This window comes from Mustela nigripes, chromosome 6 (genome assembly GCF_022355385.1).
Source record: "Mustela nigripes isolate SB6536 chromosome 6, MUSNIG.SB6536, whole genome shotgun sequence".
Taxonomy (NCBI): Eukaryota; Metazoa; Chordata; class Mammalia; order Carnivora; family Mustelidae; genus Mustela; species Mustela nigripes.
In genome coordinates, this window is record NC_081562.1 from 107016846 (window position 1) to 107029064 (window position 12219).

At 44.5% G+C, this 12219-nt stretch overlaps 1 protein-coding gene across 1 annotated transcript in view; it reads right to left on the reverse strand.

The window, feature by feature from the left end:
• Positions 1 to 1896: 1896 nt before the first annotated feature.
• Positions 1897 to 12219, reverse strand: part of LOC132020840 (uncharacterized) — an 18059-nt gene continuing 7736 nt past the window's right edge. The window contains exon 2 of the mRNA XM_059404969.1: positions 1897 to 2702. Within this exon, the coding sequence (XP_059260952.1) occupies positions 1905 to 2645 (741 nt within the window). The 5' untranslated portion in view covers positions 2646 to 2702 and the 3' untranslated portion in view covers positions 1897 to 1904. The remainder of the gene's footprint in view (positions 2703 to 12219) is intronic.

A 12219-nucleotide genomic window follows, 5' to 3' on the forward strand; every position in this document is an offset into this window, starting at 1 on the left:
GTTGTGTGAGCCCAGCAAGATCACATATTTATTTGTGTGTGCAACAAAAGGTGCTGGGACCTCAGATCTCACTTTGCTGAGTCCAGTGCAGAGCAAGATGGATCATTCAGGACAGTGAGAATCTTCCCAGGGCTGGCTAGGGATAGGGGACAGAAACAGCAGTCACATCAGTCTCTGACACTCTCTGCTAAGACTCATACGAGTCCCTTAAACTGTGTCTGAAACACCTGCTGGAAGAAAGCAAAGCAGAATTGCTTCCTAGGATGGAGGAAAAGCCTCCACAGATGCATTAATGCTGAGACCACTCAACCTCCCCTGGCTCTTGTACCATTGTGGGACCCCTGAAGTCAGTGCGTTAGTTTTCTATTGCTATGTAACAAATCTCCACAAACTTAGCAGCTTAAAGCAATTTGCACATATTATCTCACAGTTTCTGTGGGTTAGAAGCCCAGGCATGGGCCCTCTGCTCATGGTTTCCCAAAGCTCAGTCTAAAGGTAAGCTGGGCTACATTCTCATCTGGCAGCTTGACTGGGGAGGAATACACTTCATTCAAGTTGTGGACAGAATTTAATTTCTTTGCAGTTGTATGACTGAAGACCCCATTTTCTGTTGGCAGTCAGCTGGGGGCCACTCTCAGCTCTAAGAGATTGCCTGCAATTCCCTGCCATGCATGCCTCTTCAAAGCCAACAAGGGAAAGTCTTGTTCTAACCTGCTAAAATGGGATAATATATAATATGACATAATCCCAGGAGTAACATCTTTTTATTAGAAGGAAGTCACAGTTTCTACCTGCATTCATAAAGGAGGGATTATACAAAGACATGGATGCCAGGAGGCAGAAAATCTTTGGGGGCCACCATGGTCAGCCTCAGGAAAATTCCAACTACATCCAACTAAATTATTTGGGAACATCATGCTTGCTTGGATAAGACAGACTGTACCCAAAAAGGTGGGGCTCTTGGCACTGCCCCCTGTTCTACATCGTACACCAAGCACCTGGAGGGAGCCCAAGCCTCAGGTCATTCAAATTACTTCTAGGGATGACTGCCTAGCACAGGATGAGGTAATCAGCCATACGTTCTCTATAACAGACTCACTCTGATCCCTATCTTTGCCTCCCTCCAGATGTGAAGAGCTTTAGCCATAGCTGGTCAAACCACCTTGTGTTTGCAGACAACAGGACTCAGCAGGGAGCCCAAATTACGGTTAGTAAGTCACCTATGTGTAGGCTTGAGCTGGGTTTCAACATAACTCAAGATAGATCAGGTCTTGGAGTAAGGCAAGGTTCTGGGCACAGAGAAACCCAGTGCACTGCTTCCACAAAACCTCATTCCTACCCTAGCCACACTCTCTCATCCTTTCGCCAGGGGGATTCATCCAGATATATTCAGTCCTCACTGGAGACTCAGTGAGGTGGTAAGACTGGGCCCACATCTAGGAGCTTGGGGAACCTGCTCTGCCATTCCAGCTGAGAATTTTCCTGTGGAGAAGAACTACCTTCTCTGTATTTACAACCTAAACTGGGGAGGCCAGAGTACAAGTGAACCAGTCACCCCTGAATCTTTAAAACTCTCAGCTCCTAGACGATGACAATTCTTCCTGATTTGAAGACACTGGAAGAATGAAGTAGCAAGCTCAATGCCAAAGGCTTCTGGGGAGGAAAAGATTAGATAACACATTTGAGAAAACTCTGAAATGCTATCAAGTGTGTACCACCCACTCCACAGTTAGACAATCTGAGCCTGGTTGTAGAAGAAGGAAACAGAACATCCAAGGTTTATTTCATGAAGGACTAAAGCAAAGAAAGTTAGCAGGAGGAAGCCCTGCCCCAGACACAATATTTAAAGGAATACGAAGTTCCTAGTGCAAGGGAGGAAAGACTCACAATAAAACCTTCCAAAATTAGTCAAGCCAAAACTTTGCACTGGCAATGCCTTTTAACAGGTAATGATGGATGCTGTATATGAAGAAACCTGAGCAGAAGAGGATGATCATGAAGGACAAGGTGACGAGGGTGTAGATGGACATTCGCTTCTCCATAGTACCCCTGATCAGGCAGAAATAGGGCCCGGGGCAGCTGTCGGTGCTGCAGTGAATGATGGCTTGACTCACCAAGGGCAGGTGTTGGAACATGAGAAGGAAAGAAAACACACACTGTGCACCAACCTGCAGGAGGAAGTAAAGAAGGTACAAAAGCAAAAGCATCTTCTCCTGGTGGAAGTTCAGGATGGATTTCTTCGGGGAAGGGACATGTTCCTGGATCCCCACCATGGAGCCTTCCTCCATTTCACTTGCCACGGACTCCACTAATTTGACTTTGATCTGTTTGTGCCGAATCTGAGCCAAGAAGAATTCCATGAGGAAGAAAAGGGCCAAAAAAATAAAGAAAAAGAAGTACCAAATTCCCACTACAGGACTTCTAAAACGTTTTTCAAAACACTCAATCAAACAAGGATTGGTGATGTTGCCGTGGCACCAGAAATCTTCATGGATGGAGGCCCACGGCATGCGCACCACGTATACCACCACTCCATAAACCGCAATGAAGCCAAACCACAGCTGCCGCCCAATGTAGTAGCTGGATTTGTCACCAGCCACCGAGTGTAGCACAGGGATCAGTCCAGCTACTGCTGCTGCAGCCATCTCTTCAGACCCTCAACAGATCACGGAATCCGAGACCAGGAGAACTCTCCACGGCACCTCAGGAAAGGCAAAAACAGAAAGAACACAGTGTTAGAACGTGGGAGCGGGTGCCAAGAACCCTGAGGACATCCAAGGGACTGATTGGCTCAAGTTTAGATCTGCCACCAGCAGTTAGTTTCACATATTTACACATGGGTAGTATTTGTACCCCTATACTGTGGTTATTCCTCTCTCCATGTTTCAGCCTCTGAGAAAGGCTGTGCACTCAGGACATGCCCAAATGCACTACAATTACATATCCCATCTCTCCTATTAGACTATCTGCTTCTGGAGGTAAGGAATCAAACTTTATTACATGTACAACAGCCATATCATGGCTGTATGAATGATTACATCTAAGGACCTAATTAAACTTGATAAAGGAACAAAGGAATGGTGGAAGGAATTGGTGAATTTAACAATTCAGGTGTGTCTGGTTGTTCTAGAAGCCCTATGGCAATCTCTATACTTTGTATCTTTCCCAGGAGATGCCCTAGAACTACAGAGGAAAAGAATAGTAAGCGCATTTCCTTTCTTTCTTGCCCATGATTCTGTTCCATCCACAACTCTTCAGAGGTGCCTAGCACCATACATTATTTATAATAATTATAATAATAATAAACAATAATGACATAAATAATAAATAATACAAACAATAATAGCAGTAACAATGATTAAAAAAACCACCGGCTACTTATTGACAACCTATATATGGCAAACCCTGTGCCATTGGATTAAATACATTACAGAAGAGTAAAATGTGGTAAATATCGTTATTAGTTTGATTTTGTTAATTGTCAGTGCTTGTCCTCTCTTAAATATGTTCTTGCACATGACAGTGATCAATCATAACTTAAGGTTTAGAGTATGAGTATTTAACAAATTTCTTTGTGTAATTTTTTGTGTGTGATGAAATACACATTAACATAAAATCTACCATTATGACCATTTTTAAGCATAAGCTTCTGTGGCATTAGGCACATGTACACTGCATCCACCCCCAGAACACTTTCATCTTCCTAAATTGAAGCTCTGCCCCAAAACAGTAACTCCCCTTTGCCCCCCACCCTCTCCCACTCCCTGGAAACTACCACTCTACTTTCTGTCCCTATGAGTTTGAATACTCTGGGAACCTCCTCTAAGAGAAACCATACCATATTTATCCTTTGTGTCTGGCCTATTTCACTTAGCATAATTTCTTTGTTTCATCCATGTTGTAGCAAGTGTCAAGCTGTCCTTCCTTTTGATGGCTGAATAATATTCTACCGTATCACTCATTGATAGACATTTGGGTTATTTCCCTTTTTGGCTGTTGTGTATAAAGCGACTAGATGGGTGTACAAATACATTTGAGCTTCTACAATCACTTCTCGCGACTATATAATGAGAAGCGGAATTCCTGGATACCATGGTAAATCTATGTTTAACTTTTTTGAGGAATGACCACGATGCTTATCTCAGCTGTTGTACCATCTGCATTCCTACCAGCAATACATAAGTGTTCCAGGCTCCCCACATCCTTACCAACACTTATTTTCTGAGGGTTTTTAAAATGCATTAGGGGGCACATGGGTGATTCAGTCCATTAAGTGTCCAGCTCTTGATTTCTGCTCAGGTCCATGATCTGAGGATCGTGAGATCCAGCAGGGTGTCAGGCTCTGCACCGGGGGCAGAGCCTGCTTGGGATTCTCTCTCTCCCTTTCCTTTTGCCCCTCTCCCACACTCCCTCACTCTCTTCTCTCTCTCAATCAATAAATAAAAAATTTTAAGATGCTTAGGACTTTTATTGAAAAATTGTCATGGTTAGTGCTGAAAAGTCTCCTTCAAAGGTGCCTGAGACTCAGCAATATTTCTAAATTACTCCCAAGTATCAGGTCACATCATTCATTCAGTATCCTTCAAACAGCCCATACACAGGCATGATGAGAGGCAGACTCCAGAGTAAGCTGATGGATGCAGGACTACCTGTTCAGCCTACCAAGGGCAGTGGTTGATCAAGGAAAAGAGCCAAAGGGGTAGATGGGACAATGGGAAAGCGATACATACTCTGGGCACTTATTATCTGCTAGACACTCTACTATAAGTAGACAGTTACGTGGTTCATTATCTCATTTATTCTTTAGAACAACTTTATGAGATAAGTATTCTCAGTTTCCAGAGAAGAAAACTGAGATTTAGAACGCTTAAGAAACTCCTCCATGATTATTATACTGCCAAGCACATGGAGCTGCCAGGATTAGAAACCAGGCAGCCTGAACTTTGGACTTCACCTGCTTCACAAGGGTATGGCCCAGAGGTGACAGGGAAGAAAGGAGGAGGGCCACGGTGGGCCCCTGAACTCTCACCTGCCAACTCTTGCGGGAAATAAAGCAGTTGGTGTCCAGGCCCACATATCTTCGCTTTTCTTCCTTCAGAGACAACTTAGTAGCCAAATCCCAGTCAACTCAAATTAAAGCATCAAATCTCCAGTAACGTGTGTTGAGTAGGGACTAAACTCGCAGGCAACTGGAGGAGTGGAGCCTGTCTGTCCAGGAGGTTTGTCCCTGCTTCTGCTGCCACAGCTCTGAAGCCCTGTCTCTTCTGTCCTTTCCCATGTAAAACCTGGCGCTCAAAGGGTTGAAACCTCTCCTTCCTCCCCAACTGCTCCACTCCTTAGAATCTCCCAGCTAGCTGCCCCATTGGTTCTGCCATCTGCCTATCTTCACAGCCTCAACGAATCATCACTCTCAGAAAAGCAGATGTAGAAGAACCTTCAGATCAAGTCCCCTACCTTGTAGAGGGAAGAGTTTGTATGGGGTCAGGAGCCAGGCCCTGGTTATATTTGTGTCGTGATCTGTCCTTTGCCTTCTGTCTGTTCCTGGATTCAGATCCTCAGTAGTCTATCAGCAGATTCAACAAGGAATACTTGATACCTTTCCCATTCTCCTCAAACCCTCAACCCCACTCTCCTAAACTCTCATCTAATTTAAATTGAAAAAAACTTATTTAAATTGAAAAACAAAAAGAAATTGCCACCCAAGAAACGCCCTCATTTTCCACATGAGTCCCAGACCTTCTGAGAGACCCTACCCGTGAGTCAGACCCTGTCTTCCCTGAATCCTCGATTTCTGCCTCTCTACAGAATCTTCCCACCAACATCCCATTTCCCCTACCTAGCTTCAACACTCTCTACTCTTCCTCCCAGCCAAGTTCCTGGGAGGGCTGGCCCTCCTCTACCTATGCTGTCTTCAGCCCCTCCTGGGTAGGGAAGTCAGGATCTCCGTCCCCATTAGAAGAATGATGAGCTTGCTTTAAGTCAAGCAATGAGAATGACTGCTTCACTGTTCTTTTTTTGCCTTGCCTGAAATCTCAGAACTACATGTTCAATTACAGTAATTCTATTTGACTAGGTTCATGGCATATTTATTTTCCTTCCTTGATAATTTTAATTTTATGGTTTGATACTATAGGTCATATTGTAAATTAACACAAATTCTTCAGAGCTAAAATTATAAATAGACAAGAAAAGAAACACCTGGATTAATTTGGGTTTGATTTAAAGAGCAATTTCACAGGAATTATTATGTAAATTATTTAAAATATGGAAAAACTAGTATGTAGTCATTTAGCTCTAAATTCTCAGTGGCTGACATAAAGCAGATCTCAGTAAATTCTTGTTGAATATGTGAATGAAAAATTCAATGCTAAGAGAGGGAAAAACTGCAAAATGTTATGTGCTCAATAAACACAACATTGTTTAGCTATGTATGCCTATGTTAAACTAATGAACAATGTACAGATAAGTGGAAATAGAGAAAGCATTGGCATGGTGGATTTGTGGGTGGATTTCTTTCTTTTTTATTTATTTTAATATTTTTAACAGTGAATACAAACTGAGTGGAGGTATAGAATGCTCTGTAATACAATTATAGGTTCTCGTTTTTAATTTGGTAGAAGATGGGGTTTGGGTTGTCTCTTGAGACAAATCAAACCATTTCAAAATTCAGTAACCTAAAACAGCAATGGCTTATTTATTTCTAAAAATTCTGGGGTCATATATCTGGGCAGGGCCTGGTTGGCTGGTTCTTCTGTTCCAAAAGTGGTGTCCATGAAGTTGTGGTCTAATGGTGGCAAGCTTGACCTGGAAAGTCCAAGAAGCTTCACTCACCTAACACATGTTCAGCTCCCCAACATGGCCTCTCTCACTGCACATGCTGGCAACCTCATCACTCAGTATTTTATCTCTAGCTTCTTTATTGCATGGCAGTTAGCTCTTCCAGAGAGCAAAAAAGCAGAAACAACACTGCATCTTAGAGGCTAGCCTCAGAACCACACAATGTCATCTTCGCCATCTTGGATTCAAGGACACAGAAATAGACGCCCCTCCTGACAAGAGGGTGTCATTGCAGAAAGAATGCAAGATGGGAGATACAGTTGTGGTCATCTTTGGAGAACAATCTGCCACTGAGTGCTTGAATAATGTTTTATTCTCAAAGTTGCAAAGAAACATCTTTTAAGGTCCCCTGCCTTGTGGAATAGACTCTAAGGACAGTGGTATATAAAACCTCCAGTGTTCATGTCAATCATCTCAGCTGAAATGAACAAAGAAATGAGCAGCAGCAGTCTTGAGCAGGCCAGAGGGTAACTTGAGGCACATCCAGAGACCATGAGGCTGGCTATGCAAGGACACTTTATGAGGGCTGTAAACCTGGTCTGCCCACTATGGGTTCCTGAATCTTGACCACAGTTCCCCAGCATGAGCCCCTAATTCATTCTCTCTTTCTCACTCTCTCTCCAACATTACCTGGAGGTTTTATTTTTCTCATTTGAAGTTTTATAAAAGTGATTTTTAGCATAGTTTTTTTTACTGTAGCAAAATACACATAACATAAAATGTACCATCTTAACCATTTTTAAGCGTGCAGTTTAATGTCATTAAATACATTTACATGCTATTTATAAAACCATCACCACCATCCATCTCCAGAACTTTTTTTATCTTCCCAGACTGAAACTCGGTATCCATTTGACACTAACTCCCCTTTCCTCTTCCCCTGAGTCCTTGGCAACTACCATTCTACTTTTTGTCTCTGTAAATTTGATGACTCTAGGGACCTCATATAAGAGAATCATACTGTATTTGTCCTTTTGTTCCTGGCTTACTTCACTTAGCATAATGTCCTTAAGGTTCATCCATGTTGTAGTATGTGTCAGAATTTCTTTCTTTTCTTAAGGCTGAATAATATTCCATTGTATGACTATACACGTTTTACTTATCCATTCAACCATCAGTGAACAGTGGGGTTGTTCTACCTTTTGGTTTTTGTGAATAATACTGCTATAAACATAGGTATTCAAATATCAAAAATGGTTTTTAAAAGATAATTAGTTAAGTCAACTAGTATTTATTGAGCATCTACTATGTGCCAGATGCTGTGCTAGATGCTGGGACTACAATAATAAATAAGACCATCTACATGTTCGGCCACCTCCTTGAAGCTTGAAGAGAGAGAGAGATAACTAAGGAGATTTCAACATGGGGAGACAGCTATTAGGACAAAAAGAATGTGAGCCCATGGGCTAGGTACCCTACCTAATCTTCTAATAAAGGCTTTCTGGATGGTATCACTTTGCACTTGAGATCTGAAAAATGGTACAAGGGTGTGGGTAGCAGACAAGTGTGAACAGGCAGAGCAGCTTAGGCAGTAACCCAGAGGCATCTGAGTCAGAGAAGAAGGTAGGGTTGGTAGACAATGAGGCTAGAGAGCCAGGTAAGAGCAGAAGATACAATGAAGGCCCTTGGGAGCCTGGCAAAAGTTTGGATTTATCCTAAAAAGAATAGGAAGTCATTGGGGTGCCTGGGTGGGTCAGTGGGTAAAGCCTCTACCTTCGGCTCAGGTCATGATCTCAAGGTCCTGGGATCAAGCCCCACGTTGGGCCCTCTGCTCAGCAGGGAGCCAGCTTCCCCCTCTCTGTCTGCCTGCCTCCACTTGTGATCTCTGTCAAATAAAAATTTAAATAAAATCCTTAAAAAATATTTTAAAAAGAATAAAATCTTTAAAAAAGAATAATAGAAAGTCATCAAAATATTTTGAGTAGAGAAGTGTCATGATCTACTATTCACTTTACACTAATATCCTATCTGGGTGTGAAAGTGGGTAGTGCAGAATAGCAGCAAAAGAACAGAGGAAGAACACTGTAAGTGGCCAGCAGATCCCATGCAGCAGATATTGGCAGGATTTTGTCTGAAAGACCTGTGGTTCAAGACACAAACAAGGTAAGTTCAAGGTGAGCAAAAGGTCCCACACCATGTTACCTTTTCAGGCCCTCAGCTGTGGGCTCTGTAGGGATGTACCACTGTGGGCTGGACTAGACCCCAAGTCTTAGATGAGCTGGATTTTCAGGGGCAGGGAGGGGCTGTGGTTCAAGTCAGTCTTTCCTGGGTGCTGCTTGCTGATTCAGAGCAGGAGCAGAGCGAGGTGCAGGGCTCTCAACGTGGGTACTCTTCACATTCAGGGTGAGGCTACCATGAATTGGTCAGTTGGCTAGCATCCCTGGCCCGGGTGAACTAATTGCAAGTAGCACTCTCTGTGCATCAGGGCAACCTGCAAGCCCAGGGCTGGGAGCTGAAGGCAGCTTCTGGAGCCCATGGCCTCTCAATTTAAAAGGGATTTTTCCCGTGGAACGGCCCCGCCCTCTCTAAATCCAATCTTTAACCAGATGCCACCTACCTAGCTTTGACACATCTGGTGCTGACAATGAGGGAAGAGGGACAGGTGAGCTTGGAAGGAATTTACGAGAGAGATGAGTCTTCTTGGCTCCTGAGCACTCTGGCATCCCCGTTTTGACAGCCTTGGAATTTCTGTAGCTATTTGGGTTATGACCTCCTCCTGGCTGCTGTTTCAGAAACCACGGGGCTTATTGTCTGGGCTCTCCATTTGTGAGAGTACACACTCCTATCATAGTCCTAGGTCTTGATCACCTCGTTTATTTCTGGGGCAATGTGTGGCATGATTTTATTTAATTCAAGCTAAGGCAGTGTGGAATACATCATCTTAAACACCTCTCTTCGCCCAAGTGGGTTATTACTTAATTACTTACTTATTCAGCTCCTTCAGGCCCTAAGGGTGCCACAGAGAAAAGAACCAAGTCCTAATGTAAACCAGTGTCACAAACCTCTTGTTCCTTTTTGTCTTTGATGAGGTGGTTTGAAGGGTGTTAACCACTTCTGATGGGTGGGGCCACCAAGGGTTTCCAGGGCAGTTTCTGCACTGCACACAGGGTGGGCCTCTGTACCTCCCTTGGTTTCCAACACTGTTCAGCTGTCTCTTTCAACTGCTCTGCTTCTGTGGCAGTGACTCCTTGCTTTGCTCAGACTCATGCACTCTGACCCTGAAAGGAGGGAGTGAGGGGGTGTCCCGATGTCCTTACTCTGATCAAAGACCTGTTCCTGAGATGATGGATGTCACCTGGAACACCTGAATTCTCATCCATGGAGCTCAGGGGACATTGTTTCCAAACTCAGCCCACTTTATGAGTACCTTGACGTGGACTTCCCATCTCCTGGCTGTCCTGGGGCTCGGGCCTTACCCTTAGCAGCACACACATCTCTGTGCTTTTGCTAGTCTTGTTGGGGGCCCTTGGGTTGCAGAGGGACCCCTCTCAGCTTTCTTTTTTTCATAAAAAACATGTTGTTGCATTGGCTGCAGGTGTTGGGTTTGACTCAGTCTCCATTTCCTCCTGCTCATCATCAGTTTCACTACTGAACAGGCCCTTTTGCTAGAGTTGGGCTGAAAACTCCCCATTCCTTGCATTTCCCTCAAGATCATCAAGGGGAATTCCTTGTCTGGTAGGAGCTGTGGGGAAACCAAAGAGCAAACTGATACCTCCTATTTAAGAGCAGGTCTGCACCTGTCTAACAAGGACACCACTGAGCCCCCGAAATACGCAGGCAGATCATATCACCTGGAGAACTTATAGTTCATAAGGCATCTGGACACTGAAGGCATGTTGCCATGCTGCTCTGGGCATGAGATCATGATCCAGCATCGAAAGATGAAGCCGTGACAGCATGAGGATGCATCTTGACTGCTGTTCTTCTCCTTGTGATGAGGGTCCTCAAGGTCAGGACCCAAATAGGTCTTCATCTGACCCATGAATAATGCACCAGTCTGATAGCTACATAGCAGGTGTGAGCCCATCGTACTAGAACAGTGTGGTATATATACAAGCAATGTACCTGAACCAGAAGCGACCATAATCATGGCATGGCATGTTTGAATGGCAACTGCTGCTGCACGATGAGGGTCCTTGCCAACAACCAAGTGCTGCATGCGGGAGAACCGCAGCTATTACTCTGATGAAGGAACTTATGTCACTGCCCTTGGCTTGATGAGTGAGGCTGACACTCCTTCAGGACACAGTCCAGACTTTCTTTCCATCATAGCATCTATAGGAGGCAAGGGAAGTAAATAAAAGATGGCATAGACTGCCAGAGGAGCAAATACACACCACACCCACAATCTAACCAGAGGACATGCTTTCTATCAAAACAGGAACATACAAGAACCATCAACAGGAAGAAGGGAGCATCCTCAACTCAACCTCTGACTCGGAATGGAGGGATGGGTGCAGGGACGGATGGAGACGCTGCTCCAGCAGCAGTGCCTATGGGATCTGTGAGGCTAGGGTCCACTGCCCTGTCTAAGGGAATGGTGGACTCTGGACAGAATACAAGCATCCCATAATCTCAGAGTCATCTTCCCTGTAGCATGGGTTTGGGCCAGTCTGAACTCCAGCCACACAGCAGCACATGATAAGAGGAAACTCCTGCAGACAATCAGGAGCAGGTGGGAGGATTGCTTCACCACTTCCCGCAGCCTTGTCCTATGGAACCAGAGGTCCTGAGAGCCCAGCCCATGTGTGGCAGGCACTGCCGTCCCACTCTTCTCTCATAGGACTAGAATTGTGAGCTGGGTACACAGCTTCCCTTAATGAGACTGCATTTCCCAACCTCTCCTGCTGTCAGAAACACTCCGGTCAACGGGATGTGAGCAGGTGAGGTGGCAACTTCCGGATCCTCCTTCCCTCTCCTTTTCCCCATTCTCACTCGCTGAAATGCTGTCCCCAGATGCAGAGAAGGGCCTTCCCCCAGGAACAGAAGCATAGAAGGAGTCTGGCCTCCTGAAGACTTCCGAAACAGAGTCTCCATACCCGTTTGAACTTCTACAGGCAACAGAAATACAGTGTCTAAGTCAGCATTCTTCTGGATGTCTCTGCCCCAGCCGGACTAACATCCAACTAATATCTGACCCAAGAATAGGTGGAATCAGGTAATTTCAGAGAACCAAGAGAATGTACAACAAGTGACTGAGAAAGGTCAAGGACAACTTCTACAGGCAACAGAAATACAGTGTCTAAGTCAGCATTCTTCTGGATGTCTCTGCCCCAGCCGGACTAACATCCAACTAATATCTGACCCAAGAATAGGTGGAATCAGGTAATTTCAGAGAACCAAGAGAATGTACAACAAGTGACTGAGAAAGGTCAAGGACAA